The following is a 17,245-nucleotide window of genomic DNA, read 5'->3' as shown; positions in this document are numbered from 1 at the left end:
ACAAGGCAGAAAATAAATACATTTCGGTCAAAGGGCCTAAAGCAAGGTACCGCTAAATGTAACTTTAGCTTAAACTACGTTTGAGCCTGACCTGGCTGGGAAGGTCTGGAGGTTGTTGTAGGCCATGTGCAGAACCCGAAGGTGCGAGTGGCCCGTCAACATGGGCACACATTTGTCAGTCAGTTGGTTGTTGGTTAGGTAAAATTCCTGCAGGATGCTGTGGCTCTCCTCAGACAGCGTGGAGGGAGGCAAGTGTTCAAGCTTATTGGCTGAAGCATTCACGGATCGTAAGCTGGGAACAAAACAAAACAAATGTTAACTTATTGGTCGCCACTGCTGGTAATAGGCGTCTAATTCATTTGAACTGGGACGGCTGGCATCGAATGAATATTCATTTGACAGTGACAGTTACGGAAGCGACAGCTGATTTTTGGACAGGACAGAGAAGCGCACAAATACAAAATAATAACACTTGTGAAGCTGGAGACCAAGCTCCTGATCTTTAAAGTCACAAGTCAACGCACGAATACATTACTAAAATCAGTTCATTTCTTTACATTCTTAATTATCTGTATTTTTCATATTTTACAATAGAGTGCTATTTTTCTTTATTAAAAACATCCTTCACATTTGGTTTACTGCATTTCAATTAATTTCAATGTCGACCATGGACTTGAACAGTAAAATTAATTACGAGCTTGGTCTTGAAATGAATGAATCTAGTAAATCAAGATACCACTGTATCAGTGGAATCAATAAACAATCATAAAATTGCAGCCCTACAAATCCGATAATCAATTTCTCCGCCGTAAATTCCCCAAATGAAAAAAATATTATAAAAATATAGTTCACTCAGGTTTTACTTTATAGCAAAACTGAGGAGAAACTATTCTCTTCAATTAAAACAATACAATAAAAATGCAATAATTGGCATGATTTGCAGCTACCTGACACATTTGAGGAACAGGTTGCAAGGCAGCTCCAGCAGTTGATTGTGGTGCACGTCGAGAACTTCCAGCAGGGGACGCTCCACTCTTTCAGGCAGCTTTTGCAACTGGTTGTGTCCAGCACTCAGCTTCCTCAGACTGCTGCTGCATAACAACCTACGGCAAGAGAAAAAGCACCCAGATGTCGTTGATGAAACACGCACGCACGCACGCACACACATATATATATACACATATAAATTTGTGTGTGCAATTGCACACATACAAAAAATAAGGGCAGCCCAGCAAACTGAGTGGTTTCAAAGAGGAGGGGAAGTGAATGTCTGGCTTGTTTTATTAGCCTCTGTGGAGGACTGATTAGTAGCTGGCACAGGGCAGACCAAATAAGTTGGTACCGCACTCCATTTAGAGGCTGCCGACACGCCCCCGAAGGATACTCACCGCGCTGGGAGCTCGCTGATGAGGTTGTGGCTGACATCCAGCACTTCCAGTTTCTTCGCTTCACACACCCAGTCTGGCAAGGCCTCCATACGGTTCCTTCGGAGTAGCAGAGAAAAAATGGCGGGATGATGATGACAAATGTTGTGCAGTTTACTCAAGCGCAGTGTTTAATGTCTTCCGTGTGTGTTTAACTCAGCGCTGTGCCAAGAGGTAGAATTTTCAAAGGTGAGATACTGATTAATCGATTTGAAACATGAATCGAACCTAAAGATTAGCGCCTTTCTACTGACCTCAGCTTCCACATATCACATTAAAGGTCATGTTATGTTCTGCATATGTGGGCGTTAGGGAATTTTCTCACCGTGAGATGTCCATGTAACTAAGATTGGAGGGTACAGGACTGACATCCAGACTCTGCAGCTCTGTGGGTAGAAACACAAACTCATTAACCTACAGCAAGGACATATGTGGCCGTCTAGAAAAACAGGAGCTGGGGAAACCAAGGGGAGACGAGCATTGTTACATATTCACATCAGCCTGCTATGAGAGGGAGGAGCGTCAAACCCACCATTGTTGGAGGCGTAGATGCCCTTGAGTAGGCAGCCCTTGACCTTGAGGCTGGTAATTCGGTTTCTTTCACAGTGAAGCACCTCCAGGCGGGGAAACACAGAAGCGTCCAGCTGTGTCAGTCGGTTGTCCCTGACGTCCAATTGGGTGACATGTCTTAGCAGGTCAGGTTCGTCCGGAACCATGTTGGAGATCTTATTCAGCCTAGTGGAACACATAACAGTTTATAGTGATTATGGAATGTGGGTGGATTAAGGATAATTATGGAAAATTGACTTTTTATTTGGTTGTGTACAATCCATGTCCTTGCCCACACATAAATTGTGGATGTAACAAACAATTACCGTAATTTTCGCACTATAAGGCGAACCTGACTATAGGCTATTTGTTCATAGATTAGCCGCACTGGACTATAAACTGCAGCTGTCCACATTGTATTGTGGGATATTTACACCAAAAGATATTAACTGGTAACACTTTATTTGACAACAGCATCATATGACTGTCATAAGACCAAATGAACCACCTTGAAGCTTTGAACCAAGTGGCTGCAAAGCTTCATTGCTTCAAGAAGCTTCGTTTGGCCATCCCTGCTCCCTTGGGGAGACAGTCAATCTCTGCTGCCACCTGTTGTCAACACTGTTGCCTCCTAGCATGCATTGCAGCGGTACAGATGTAAATAATCAAAATTCATGTTCTGTGCTAATTATTTCTTCGGTTACTGTTCCAGTTGTTTCATTAATTACTAGTTATGGAATTTGGTAACACTTTATTTGACAGTGGCGTCACAAGACTGTCATTAGATGATTATAATTATGGCATGACACTCTCAAGAGCATTAACGAATGCGTATTATAGATGCCATTTAGTGTTATCCAGCAAATTATCTCACTTTTGAATGGATGTAAAAGATCAAAGATGGACATAAATAGAGTAAGTGACATAATTTGTGTTCCCTATTCACCCATATAAATCAACAAATTAGCCGCACTGGACTATAAGCCACAGGTATCAAAATGAAGGAAAAAAGTAGCGGCTTATCGTCCGAAAGTAACGGTAGATATTTTTAACATCTCCTTTCAAAAACATATGCATCACATACACACACACAAACAGTGTCTCTCGAGATTCGGTTCACCATTATGGATTTGAAAAGAGCTTCCTCCTTGTCAAAAAGTACTTGGTTAAGTTGTGCATCTTCCCAAGAGAGGAAAATGAAGGAAATAATAGGTGCAAAAGTAGCAGAATTCATTGTTTAGTTTCCTATTAGGAACATTTAACAGGAAGCCAATCCTACAAAAACAGAAAATTTCCAGTACTGATTAAAAGTAGTATGAAGTCAGAAATTTAGTCAAAAGATTATAAAATGAGAATATTGTAGTTTTGGCTCACTTATATTAATTGTAGTGAACTAAATGTGCAGCACTACCATTGACTTGACGAGGAATTTAGGAGTTTTATTTTGATAACATTGTCTTTGTAAGGTTTAGCCATAATTCTGAGATGAAAACTGAATAGTTTGAGTACCTGTTAAAATTCCTTCACACATTTTTACCTAGATTTAATATAAGGACTAAGTCGTCCAAAGCAGAGAAACATTTCCAATACCTTAATGGTTCTATACCATTTTTCATGTACATTTTAACCATGACATTTTGATTATAATTATGACAATGATTTAAGAAAGTCCTCCATCTACTTTCTATTGGGCATGCATGCTCTCATTAGGGTTACCAGTGAGATCCGGAACTGGTCACCGGGCGCAGAAAGACAAAAAAACATTCACACTTACATTCATACATGCGGGCAATTTACAGTCTTAAATGTGCCTAACGTGCACATTTTTGGAACGTGAGAGTAAATTAAAGAACACACTGAAATCCACAAAGGAGGGCATGGCTAAGATTTGAACCCAAACTCTCTGGACTATGAGGCACACGCGCTAACCACTAGTCTTCGTCAAGTATTATGATGCTAAAATGAAAAAGAAAAGCTAAATATGCCCTATGAACTCAATTACCCAGTCCCTGACACGTGAGCATGTTGGAAACATTTTCCCCCACTGATTGAGCAAGTTAGAAATAGTGAGGCATTAACCAGCAAATACTGCAAGTCATTGCATCTTAACCTATAGCGAGACTTCTGTTGGAGTCACAATGAGCAAATGATTTCATCTTTCCTTGTAGTCTATCGGTCTCCTTTACTTTCCATCATTAAGGGCCCAATTAAAGTTCAACCTGACGTGTACTCGTTCCGTCTTTCGCTGCTACCTGAGATCGACGTGTTTGACACGGAGAAGCCGGAAGTTCTGCAAGGTGAGTGTCTCCAGGTTGTTGCCGGCCATGCAAAGTTTCTCCATTGAGGCCAGTCGTTCCAGCACCTGTGGCACATGGCTGAACTGGTTGAAGGAGAGACCGAAGTATGACAGCCTCTGGAGGGAGCCCAGCTCATCGGGCAGCTCACTCAGGCTGTTGCCATCCAGCAAAAACGTTTGCAGACTGCGAGAGAGGAGAGAAAACCGAAATTAATAGAAAGGAAACCCCAGATTTGTGTATTTTGAGCAATGAAGTTTTATAAACTTGTCAGCAGGTGTCGCCAAGAGCCCAGTAAAACCAACTGGCCACTTCAGGAATGTGCAGGCATACTAGATCATTCCATCAGATTAACTTCTCATCTCACTATTACAGCCTGCATGCCTTAAAATTCGTGTTAAATCAAAGCTGTGCCGACGCAGCTATTAAATTACGCCTTGGCAATAGTAGTGGTTCTAATAGCTTCCTAAAAACAATAGTGTGGCTGCAATGCAAGAAATCAACCCTGAACAAATTCAAGAATTAGCCAGAATCACATTTTTTAGGATTCTCAACTGTTTAAAGCCATTTCATTATAGGTATTTATTCCATGACTTTTGCATCTTGCCTTTACAATTCATGAAAAACAAAGGTGGCATACAAAGAAAACATTTTTATGCAAAAAGATTGTTGATGAGCACGCAAACTGCGCACTCAATCCAAAAATCTGAGAAACTCATTTTCAAGAATGTCTGTGAGCGATCATTTCTGCAGCTGCACTTCACTGCTACGTAGTGAAGTGGATCTAATAATAATAATACTTGTAATAATAATAATAATAGTAAGTGCCCACACGTGACTTACTCAGCCCATGACATGATTAATTAGGCTGGGTCAAGGTCCAGGACACTATTATGCAGAAACACTCACATCCCCCATGGATGTAGGACGCCAGCGATCACGTCAAAGCCAAAAGGTAAGCAGAGCTGCACTGGGTTAGGTTGGAAGCAAAGATTTGCATTAACTTGTGCTCATATCATTTTCCTCCTCTGCATCCCTTCTCTATCTGTCTGATACCGCTTCAATGATTTTATCTCTGTCAGTGAGTTTATGATCCAACAAAATCTGTTTCTCTGTGGGCAAGATTAGAGTTTCACTCAATGGAGTTCTGATTAGAGGCCCATTTTGGATTTCTCGGTGGAGTTGTTGACGTAGTTGCATTTGTGTCTGGTGATGTGTCACATTCACAGTGGGTCGTGTTTTAACTCACTGGCTGCAGAGTGTACGATCACTGCTACCCATCCCAGTCAAAATGGATTTGACATCTATTGCTGTCAATGACACTGAAACATGATCATTCACTGTGTGTTATTCAGTAAAAAAAAAAAAAAAAACACATTTTTTATCTGTGGGTTGTGTTGACAACAGGACAATACATGCATTTCTTTATTTTTCATCGGCAGACATTCCTTTCATAAGTCAAAAGGGAAACTAACTTGACGATGACATACAATCTGGTTATCAATTGGAATGAGGTCACGTTGTCTGACAAAACCCCAAATAATCTTTTATCAAGCATAACAAAGCAACGCAATTCGGTGTGAGAGCACTTGCAAAGGAAGACTGAGTGCTAAAAAAGAAAAATAAGTACGGTGAGGAATTAATGTGTACAAAAATTACTTTTGTAGAACAGCAAACACGGTAAGGAAGGGACAGAGGGCATGGGTGAATGTTGAACGCCACAAACAAAAAGAGGTGAGCAAGTTGAAACTAGTACAGCGCCAGCCGCGTGGCAGTTGCACTGCCAGGCATTCATTCCAAGGTAACAGCTACATTTGGCTATGTAAATTTTGATGCCCAGGTCAGGTCAGATGGGTAGAAACTAGAAAATATGACAACTTCAAAGCAAACGAGTTCTCCTGTCAAAAACAAAGATAAAGTAAAACAATTTAATTGGGAGGGCTGACAGTGACTGATTGTTTCAGTGCTATTGTCCACATACAAATTTCCTAAATGTTTTGCCAAGGCAAGGGTTAAGCCGTCGATTAACACAATAGTAGTATAATACTGTAAACCAGGGTTCACTAAATCCGGACCTCGGAGCCCCTTTTCCTGTTGTGTTTTCCATGTCTCCCTCCTCCAACACACCTGAATCAAATAATCAGGATCATTATCATGCTCCTGGTGAGGTTGCTGATGACATAATCATTTGATTCAGGTGTGTTAGGGGAGAAAGACGTAGAAAACACGACAGGATTGATGGCATCGAGGTCCAGATTTCGTGAACCCTGCTGTAAACAGTGCAATCTATGACCCTACTGTTGTATTTACAGGTTCCACAAGTACAAGCGCAAGCAGCCAACCGCAGTGAATATTTGGGCCAGAACGCAAAGCGACATGTATAAGAAGATGGCCAACGTTGGCTACAATGCAGACACTCGCTAGCAGTAGCTAGCCGATAAGACGCATATACAGTACTGTACTTGCTGGCAAGTTGACGAGAGGCGACCAATCTCTCAGACTTTCTCAGCATGGTAACATAACTCGCCACTGGCTCAGCAGTAGACGTACGGGATGAAGGCTGGATCACTGATGGAAAATTTATACAATTATATATATATTTTTTGTAGACTATACATTACAGCACATTTTAAGTTAAGGTGATTATTAAGTTTATATGCAGTAAGTGTACTTTTGACAAAAAAAAAGGTTATTTTTTTATTTCTAAATACTTGTTTGTGACACGATAAACGCAGGAAAATGTAGGTCTCAGGCATGAAACCTCCTAACCGTTACCTACTTGGTCATGGATCCCACAGAGCTGGGAACGGAGGGCAGATAATTGCAGCTAAGGTTGACCTCGGTCAATGTAGGGATGTCACAGATAGGCAGGGGAAACTGGCCAAGGTGGTTGTTGGACAGGTTGAGGCTCCGTAGACGAGAGAACCTACACATTAAAGAGACACAGGAAACAGTTAGGATTAAACAAGTCCTTAATAAAGACTTGCAGTTTAGCAAACAGCCACAGTCCTGAGATCTGTGTTGTAAATTCAAACAACAGAGATCGGTGACATTTGGAGTGGTGTCCCGCAGCAGAAGGGGTGACCTTCTCATTGGTCAACACCCAACCCCTTAGTCTGTTTTTACTCACATACCTGCAAAGAAGCAATGTCTGACTAGCTGTTTAAAGTTGCAACACTGCATTTATTCATTCTACTATTTACACACACACCGCACATGAAGGTGACACCAAAAAAACAGGTCTAAGTGATTGATCAGGGTTGGCGAGTCATTCCTGCTGAGGGTGACTCCCGCAAGCGCTCTGTGTGTGAGTGTGTATCATTCACCTATTCAATCAACCTCTGCAATCTGCTGAGTAATGCTCCTATCACTTTCCTGCTTCTCTGCTTGTCAGTCCTATCCTGCCATCATCTTCTGGTGTATTTCCATGTCCATTCCGTACACTCTATGTCTGAAGCCTCTCTAGTGATTTTTATCTCCACCAGTGAATTTTTGATCCAACAAGTCTGTTTGTCTGTGAACAGGATTACAGGGCACTTTCAGAGAACTCAAAGAGGCGGGGGTGCAGCCTGGCATGTGGTGGAAGTTAAAATTAAAATGAAAGTGAGGAAGAGACTAGGTGAAATGTGGTAGACCTGGTTTTGCCAAAGGAAATAGCCAATTAGTTAATGTAGCCATGGTGAGCTAGAAAGGTGGTATAGTGAATAATGCATTAATTCCTCTATCAGTAGCAGCACATCAATTTTGAAAACATATTTAATTTGAGAACCTATAGTTAGGGTTGGAACGAAAACTGATACTTCGGTACCAAGTCGATAATAGGATTCTGAAAATGGGACGACAGTACAGCTTTTTCTGCAATACCCAAAGTATCGTTGGTACCAAGGCAGCAGATCTAGCGGCTTCTTTTGTGTTGTTTTGTGTGTCATACTAAGCGACACAAGTTGCCAGATCAGCGGTCATTTACAGGTTGTAAATGAGCAACTCACACAGGGTGTGCAGCCAGTGCATGTGCCAAGGAACGAGAACAAGTCAATCAAGCAACATGGCAGTGGCACGCACGTCAACCACGAGACACAGAATGTGGGAAAAAAAACCCAGAAAATCACATTGTTTGATTTTTTTAAGAATTTATTTCCAAATTAGAGTGGAGAATAAGTATTTGGTCACCTACAAACAAGCAAGATTTCTGGCTGTCAAAGAGGTCTAACTTCTTCTAACGAGGTCTAACGAGGCTCTACTCGTTACCTGTATTAATGGCACCTGTTTATCTCATTATCAGTTTAAAAGACACCTGTCCACAACCTCAGTCAGTCACACTCCAAACTCCACTATGGCCAAGACCAAAGAGCTGTCGAAGGACACCAGAGACAAAATTGTAGACCTGCACCAGACTGGGAAGACTGAATCTGCAATAGGTAAAACACTTGGTGTAAAGAAATCAACTGTGGGAGCAATTATTAGAAAATGGAAGACATACAAGACCACTGATAATCTCCCTCAATCTGGGGCTCCATGCAAGATCTCAATTTGTAGCGTCAAAATGATAACAAGAACTGTGAGCAAAAATCCCAAAACCACACAGGGGGACCAAGTGAATGACCTACAGAGAGCAGGGACCACAGTAACAAAGGCTACTATCAGTAACACAATGCGCCCCAAGGGACTCAAATCCTGCACTGCCAGACGTGTCCACCTCCTGAAGCCAGTACACGTCCAGACCAGTCTGCGGTTCTCTAGAGAGCATTTGGATGATCCAAAAGAGGACTGGGAGAATGTGTTATTGTCAGATGAAACCAAAATAGAACTTTTTGGTAGAAACAGGTTCTCGTGTTTGGAGGAGAAAGAATACTGAATTACATCCGAAGAACACCATACCCACTGTGAAGCATGGGGATGGAAACATCATGCTTTGGGGCTGTTTTTCTGCAAAGGGACCAGGACGACTGATCTGTGTAAAGGAAAGAATGAATGGGGCCATGTATCGAGAGATTTTGAGTAAAAATCTCTTTCCATCAGCAAGGGCATTGAAGATGAGACGTGGCTGGGTCTTTCAGCATGACCATGATCCCAAACCCACAGCCAGGGCAACAAAGTAGTGCTTTCGTAAGAAGCATTTCAAGCCCTGGAGTGGCCTAGCCAGTCTCCAGATCTCAACCCCATAGAAAATCTGTGGAGGGAGTTGAAAGTCCATGTTGCCAACGACAGCCCCAAAACATCACTGCTCTAGAGGAGATCTGCATGGAGGAATGGCCTAAAATACCAGAAACAGTGTGTGAAAAGCTTGTGAAGAGTTACAGAAAACGTTTGGCCTCCGTTATTGCCAACAAAGGGTACATAACAAAGTATTGAGATGAACTTTTTGTATTGACCAAATACTTATTTTCCACCATGATTTGCAAATGAATTCTTTAAAAATCAAACAATGTGATTTTGTTTTTTTCCCCACATTCTGTCTCTCATGGTTGAGGTTTACCCATGTTGGCAATTACAGGCTTCTCTAATATTTTCAAATGGGAGAACTTGCACAATTAGTGGGTGACTAAATACTTATTTGCCCCACTACTGCTGGCCAAAAGTATGGGCACCCCTGCAATTCAGTCAGATAATGCTCGATTTCTCCCAGAAAATTATTGCAATTACAAATGCTTTGGTAGTAAGATCTACATTTATTTTGCTTGCAATGAAAAAACACAAAGAGAATGAAAAAAAAAAAAAAAATCATCATTTTACACAAAACTCAAAAAAATGGTATGGACAAAAGTATTGGCATCCTCAGCCTAATACTTGGTAGCACAACCTTTAGACAAAATAACTGCGAACAACCGCTTCCGGTATCCTCAATGAGTTTCTTACAATGCTCTGCTGGAATTTTAAACCATTCTTCGTTGACCAACTGCTCCAGGTCTCTGAGATTTGAAGGGTGCCTTCTCCAAACTACCATTTTCAGATCTTTCCACAGGTGTTCTATGGGATCCAGGTCTGGACCCATTGCTGGCCACTTTAGAAGTCTCCAGTGCTTTCTCTCAAACCATTTTCTAGTGCTTTTTGAAGTGTGTTTTGGGTCATTGTCCTGCTGGAAGACCCATGACCTCTGAGGGAGACCCAGTTTTCTCACACTGGGCTCTACATTATGCTGCAAAATGTGTTGGTAGTCTTCAGACTTCATAATGCCATGCACACAGTGAAGCAGTCCAGTGCCAGAGTTAGCAAAGAGACCCCAAAACATCAGGGAACATCTGCCATGTTTGACTGTGGGGACCGTGTTCTTTTCTTTGAAGGCCTCGTTTTTTCCTGTAAACTCTATGTTGATGCCTTTTCCCAAAAAGCTCTACTTTTGTCTCACCTGACCAGAGAACATTCTTAATTTTTTGGCTTTCTCAGGTTTTGGCACTCCAGCCTGGGTTTTTTTATGTATCTGGGTCAGAAGTGGGGTCTTCCTGGGTATCCTACTATAGAGTCCCTTTTCATTGAGACGCCGACGGATAGTACGGGTTAACACTGTTGTACACTTGGACTGCAGGACAGCTTGAACTTGTTTGGATGTTACTCGAGGTTCTTTATCCACCATCCACACAATCTTTCGTTGAAATCTCTCGTCAATTTTTCCTTTCCGTCTACATCTAGGGAGGTTAGCCACAATGCCATGGGCTTTACACTTATTGATGACACTGCGGACGGTAGACACAGGAACATTAAGGTCTTTGGAGATGGACTTGTAGCTTTGAGATTGCCCATGCTTCCACACGATTTTGTTTCAAAGCATTTGTAATTGCAATCATTTTCTGGGAGAAATTGAGTATTATCTGACAGAATTGCAGGGGTGCCAATACTTTTGGCCAGCAGTGTATATGGCGGAAAACACAGACGATGCTGAAAAAGCAGTTTCTTCTCTTGCACCCCTCATTAAAATAAATTGCTGTATTTTATGCCATAAGAACTTTTGTGTTTAATAGAACAATATGTCTGTATGCTGCTATAGCAATTCCATGGCGCATTATGCCCGCAGACTATTTTTAATTAGTCCGTTTTACCCAGGAGACCTCCGTTTACAGACACTGAGCAACCGATTTGGTCTCAATCCAGCCATAAAAAAATTATATTCATTATTCAAACTATCCATCATTTTTCGCATAGAATCACTAATTGATGTCTAATATTTAGTTTTAAAAAAGAAAACGACTTTAAAAAGTTATTTACTCGCATATTTTAAACTTAAAACTTAAAATTACGTCACAATGAAAAAATTGTGTCTATAAATAGGTCATGGATATCTATCTCATAACTATCACTTAATTGTGTTTTTTTTTTTTGTTACTTTGGCATTCCCCCCGATATTTTGGATGATAAATAATCTATCCAAACAAAGAAAATTTGGAAAAAAAAAAAACATGTTTAAAAGGGTAAATATTTGAAAAAGAAAATCTCGACCACTCATTTCCGTGTTTCAGCCATAAAATCCAAACAAAGTCCGGCTGCGATCATATGTCGAGGTACCGCTGTGTATTTAAAAATTTAACACTCTTAAATGTCATACTTTGTCTTAAATTGTGGGATGACAGGAATTAAAATGTATATATATAAAAAAAATGACTGATATATCTGCCAGGGAGAATGCCTGAAATTAGTTCTCCTCCACAAACATTTGCTAATGCTTTCATTCATTAAATCTGTTTTGTTGAAAAACTACAGTAATCTGTCTGTGGATTTTTTTTGGGACCTAAATACATTTTTGCTGATAAATAAGCAAGGCATCTATATTGGGTATTTTAGGCATCTGTAGACAGCCTTTGTAAACTCAGTGTTTTTACTTTTAGCATTCTAATTCAGGCCAAAAGCGGCCTTTCACGACCTGTGCACACACACACACTCACAGATATAAATAAAGAGGCCAAATGCTTAACAATTTGCATGTCTAGTGAGAAATGACCTCAGGCTCAGACAGCGAGATGCATGCTGGGATGGCAGTTTTATGCCAGAGGAAATGGCCAGTCTGATTATTGCCTATCTGATCCGCCACTAAGTATTTGGCCACAGAGCAAAGATGGCAGAGAAGGGGGGCAGGCAGCAGGTCCAAGCTTGGCCCTCCTTCTGGGAGATATAACAAAAGCACAGTGACTTCATGCTTGATGTCATGTACACAAAGCTTGTGTTTTAAATCCAACCAAACAGCCTTTCACAAAACTGTCCAAACCAAAACATGCGGGTGCACTGTTCAGTAACTCCAAAAATATAATTCTACTCTCTGCTCAACATGTCTTTCTCTAATATGATCTTCTTTTGTGTCATTATGCTGAGAGAAATGAGGACAAGCTTACTCATGTTGGGCAGCGCTCATGGGGTGATTCCTTATTTTGCTAATGTAAAGGGGAGGCATCAAAGAAAATTGATGGTTTAATTGCTTGTTGTATACAAATTTTGGGGTCCTTTGGCAACCTAGCCGCCCATCAAGTGGGAAATGAATCTGTGTCTTTTGTTGGCTACCCACTAATGAATATGTCTGTAAGTCATTCTGCAATTCATATTTACATCTCGTTACATTACGTTAATCAATCCACAAGCTTTTCTGCTGCACCTGCCGTTGGCCTGCTGGTGTAGCAGGGGGCTCTCTTGGATGAAAGATGGGTACCCATTAAATCAACTTTCACCAGACAAGAAAATAGAATAAAACGTGCAATTTGATTACTGATCCATTAGGCATCTTGACAAAAGCATGTTATAGAAATGTTATACACAAGGAAATATTTTAATTGTAAAACAAAAATGTATACAGTTGCACCTCGATATGATCGCATCAACATATGATCCTTTCGACATCTGATGTAAAATGTGACTCGACATATGACGACATGTTCGAAATATGACAAATTATGACAGTGTTGCAATTTTATTGGTTTCCCGCAAGATGGACCCACGGCAGATTTTCTTGTGAGAGAAATCAACATGGGTCCCAAAAAGGTTAGTGCGGGCAGTGGGGATTAAAAAGGAAATGATTGAAAAATATTAGCGTGTTGTGCGTGTGAGTGAACTGGCTCCACAATATGGCCTCTGTTTGTCAGTCTCTAAGTTAAGGTGACAATAAAAAAGTTTTTTTTAAATTTTATTTCCGATTTATTATTGTAACATCGTCAGGTTTTTAATAATTTTTTTCAGAACTTGTGCAACACAACACGGCTACTGTCCGCCGTAGCCGACGGCAACAACAAAATAAAAAAAGTAAAAACTTCCCACTTTGCCGCAGCGCTCTCTTTCTCACATCAGTCATATTAGTCACACTGTGCATTCAGGAACAGCATGCAAAACACAACCGCCACATTAGAACCCGATTCGTTGCATTATTATTATCATCATTCCAATTTGTATTTATAATTTATTTGTGTTGTTATGTGTAATTGCTATTTGTAATTGGAGTAGCAGTATTTATTAAGGATTTAACGCAGGTTTGTGCGCTGTGGAACGAATTAATCGAATTATAATGTATTCTTATGGGAAAATCCCAATCGACGTACGACCATTTTGACTTATAAACCAGGTACTGGAACGAATTAAATTTGTATGTAGCGGTACCACTGTATGTCACCTTTAAATGATCAGCTTTGAAGGAAAGTCAACGAAGCTCAAATCTCATGAAGACACACAGGATGGAAGAACGTAATATTTCACAAACACATTCCGTCACTGAATTTTTAACAAGATAATGTAGCCTGGGGAGCCCTTCTTTTCCTGTAAGATGTAAGCATGTTCTCCTTATGCAAGCACTTACTCTATAATGAAAATAATCTTGAGCAGAATGAAAGGAGACCCAGAACCTTTGCAAAGATGTGACTTCACACACCTTCACAAACAGACATATACACAGACTATACTGTATATACATCTTGGCTCGGTGCTTTAATCGGGTCCCACAATAAGCATGCAGCAGATGGTGCCCACAGAGAGAGTGAGCGAGAAGAGCCAGTCATATTAAAAGCGTCCCTGCTGATGAATATGGCCTTCTGGGCTTGTTTGGCTGTGCCTGGTACATTGCAGCCCTGGCTAGCCTCTTTTGTCCCTGCGTGTGCCCCTCTTATTCTTGTGGTGCAAACTGCAGGTGGACACTTAAGTGGTCCAAACATGTCAATCACTTTATGCAGGTAGTCCCCTGGTTTACGAACAAGTTCCATTCCTGCGCTGGCGATGTAACCCTGATTTCCACGTAAATTGGATTTAACCTTTTCAATACCTCTAAACACACTCTAAATTAAAAAAAAAAAATTTTTTTTTTTAAACTATCCAAAAACATGTATTATACGTCATTGTACAGTCCTCGCCAAGACGTTGGAGCTAAGACCTAGCTGGACGGCGAGCTAAGCTCCAAAATGACGATGTCAGACGTCCGTGTGGTTTGCTCACTTTATTCAGCTGCTCTTGACATCAACATTTGCAGAATGAAACTAAAATAAAACGAAATTAAATCCGTCTCACCTGCAATAACAGCAATTCAAATTTGCGTTTACAAGTAGCTGCTGATACAAAAAACGATTAGTATTTGTTAGGGCTGACAAACGATTACAATTTTTAATCGAGTTAAACACAGCTTAAAAATTAATTAATCGTAATTAAACGCAATGGCGTACCACACGCAGGCTATTTTTAGACCGTGACGTCGCATCGTAAAGCGGAAGTAAAGCCGAAGTGGGACATTATAGACCCGCCCTCGCATAGACCCCACGTAAAAAGTGCTACTTTTCGCCGGTAATCTTTCAAAAACGAACATGGCGATCACGCATTGCTTTTTTGGAACTTGTAGAAACAACTCTAGACATTACGACCATGAAGGATGTTTTCTTCATACGTTCCCGGAAACCAAAAACTCGGGAGGAAAAAATGTGAAAACCGAATCAACTTGCGCGGACTTTAACACCAGCTCGGCGAATCCATTCACGTTTCATATGCAGTAAACATTATGTTGGGTTGGCATGGTCTTTCAGAGGACAAAGAGGGAAGCCATTTTTATATTTTTACTTTATTTTTTTTAGCGTAACGTTGTGCCGTACTGCTTCTGTCTGACAATGAATGACCTGAAAAAACTACAATGGTATCTGACTGCCACTGTTACCGTTTCTGTTATATATATATATATATATATATATATATAAAAAAACTTTAGTAAGGGAGAAGTGTAAATAAATTATAGGATTAAGATGTGGTATCAATGAAAAAATTTAAAGTGTTCGTTGGCTTTCACTGAGTAGCATTTGCGACCGCTACACGAAGCTAACTAAATTACCCCCAAGAACGGTAAGAGACGTAGGACAACCAGAGGATATATAAGAAAGACAGGGCTGATGGTAAAGGATAGCTTGTTGAAACCGGAGAATGTCATTGTCAGTCGCGTCGATTAAAAAAAAGCTAAAGCTATGCTTAGGTCGGCTCGTTTTTTCGTCTTTTTCAGCCTTCGACGCTAAAGCCATCTCTTTAACTGAACATTTTTATGTTCTTCCACATCTATGCCAGTCAATTTGGCACCAGGCACATCATTTTCGGAGAGAATTGGTAGGTTTAGCACTGTAAACATCTCCTTCGTACACGATTTCCATTCATTTCCTATTAGGGACAAATGGTGGCTTGTCCTTGCATAGCAACCGTAGCTAATGCCATGAATATTAATGAGCGGAAGTGACGTGTTGCTTGCGGTACGCCATTCAAACCATCTATAAAATATGCCATATTTTTCTGGAAATTATTGTTGGAATGAAAAGATAAGACACAATACAGATATATATATTCAACATACTGTACATAAGTACTGTATTTGTTTATTATAACAAATCAACAAGATGGCATTAACATTATTAACTGTTAAAGCGATCCATGGATAGAAAGACTTGTAGTTCTTAAAAGACAAATGTTAGTACAAGTTATAGAAATTTTATAGTAAAACCCCTCTTAATGTTTTTATTTTAATAAAATTTGTAAAACCTTCAATCAAAAAATAAACTTGTAGCTCGCCATTGTTGATGTCAATAATTACACAATGGTGCTGAAACCCATAAAATCAGTCGCACCCAAGCGCTAGCAGAGGGCGACAAAACACCCAAAAACACAAGTAACAAGTGCACATGACACTGTGCTGTCATTTTAATCTGTTTGAGCGGGGCATGTGCGTTAAATGCGTCAAATATTTTAACGTGATTAATTTAAAAAAATTAATTACCGCCCGTTAACGTGATAATTTTGACAGCCCTAGTATTTATCATTTGGCGTCCGCACATCATCAAAAACAATCCCATAAACCCGCCCCAAGTATTCGACCACAATTGAAAATGCACAATAAACAGTACAAAATGGGTTACATACAGCCGTCGCCTCTGAATGCTTTACAAGCAATAAAAAAGCAAGCGGGCTGTGATCTCTTCATTCTGCTTCTTCATGTGTGGGTGTGCTGTGTGCGGGGTGGGCGGGTGTGTAAATGCTCTGGCTTACAACCTGCTCTATATTTCCTGCACCATGCATCACAAAACAAATGTCAACATTAAAAAATAAAAACCACGAGACTTAGGCGTCGTAAAGTCGAAATCACATAAATCTGGTACGTCATAACCCGGGGACTACTTGTATAACCTAATTTCACATTAAGTGACAGTGCTGTACCTCTGCAACTGCTGCAATCCCTGGTCTGCAGGCAGAAAGTTGTGTTTGAGGTTAAGATGGGTGAGGTCGTGGCTGTAGAAGAGGTTTGGGGGAAGTTGCTCCAAGCTGCAGCAAGACAAATCCACCGAGTTGATCCTCTGTGAAACCATCTAGAAAGGACGGACATACAGCACATAGAAGCATGATAATGAGATTATCTCCCCAATGATGTGTGTGTTGTGTGAGGGTGTGTGCATGTAGATTATAGCTATGGGGTCAAATGGCATTCAGTGGCCAGTCTTCTGAGAACTATCGAAGGAGGAAAAAGCGCAACGGGTTAGTTCAGTGACCTAGGCAGTGCATTAC

The 17,245-nt window shown here is 40.6% G+C and overlaps 1 protein-coding gene across 1 annotated transcript in view; it reads right to left on the bottom strand.

The window, feature by feature from the left end:
• The window catches only part of phlpp1 (PH domain and leucine rich repeat protein phosphatase 1), a 99,194-nt gene that overhangs the window by 9,174 nt on the left and 72,775 nt on the right, over nucleotides 1-17,245 (bottom strand). Inside the window, exons 5-12 of the mRNA XM_057857946.1 lie at nucleotides 16,901-17,049; nucleotides 7,047-7,193; nucleotides 4,226-4,453; nucleotides 1,957-2,159; nucleotides 1,750-1,810; nucleotides 1,389-1,484; nucleotides 948-1,103; nucleotides 92-292 (exon numbers count right to left, since the gene is read on the bottom strand). Of these exons, the coding sequence (XP_057713929.1) occupies nucleotides 92-292; nucleotides 948-1,103; nucleotides 1,389-1,484; nucleotides 1,750-1,810; nucleotides 1,957-2,159; nucleotides 4,226-4,453; nucleotides 7,047-7,193; nucleotides 16,901-17,049 (1,241 nt within the window). The remainder of the gene's footprint in view (nucleotides 1-91; nucleotides 293-947; nucleotides 1,104-1,388; nucleotides 1,485-1,749; nucleotides 1,811-1,956; nucleotides 2,160-4,225; nucleotides 4,454-7,046; nucleotides 7,194-16,900; nucleotides 17,050-17,245) is intronic.

Source organism: Corythoichthys intestinalis, chromosome 14 (genome assembly GCF_030265065.1).
Source record: "Corythoichthys intestinalis isolate RoL2023-P3 chromosome 14, ASM3026506v1, whole genome shotgun sequence".
In the NCBI taxonomy this organism is placed as follows: Eukaryota; Metazoa; Chordata; class Actinopteri; order Syngnathiformes; family Syngnathidae; genus Corythoichthys; species Corythoichthys intestinalis.
The sequence above is the reverse complement of the archived record's forward strand: the minus strand, read 5'-3'. Positions and strand labels throughout refer to the sequence as shown.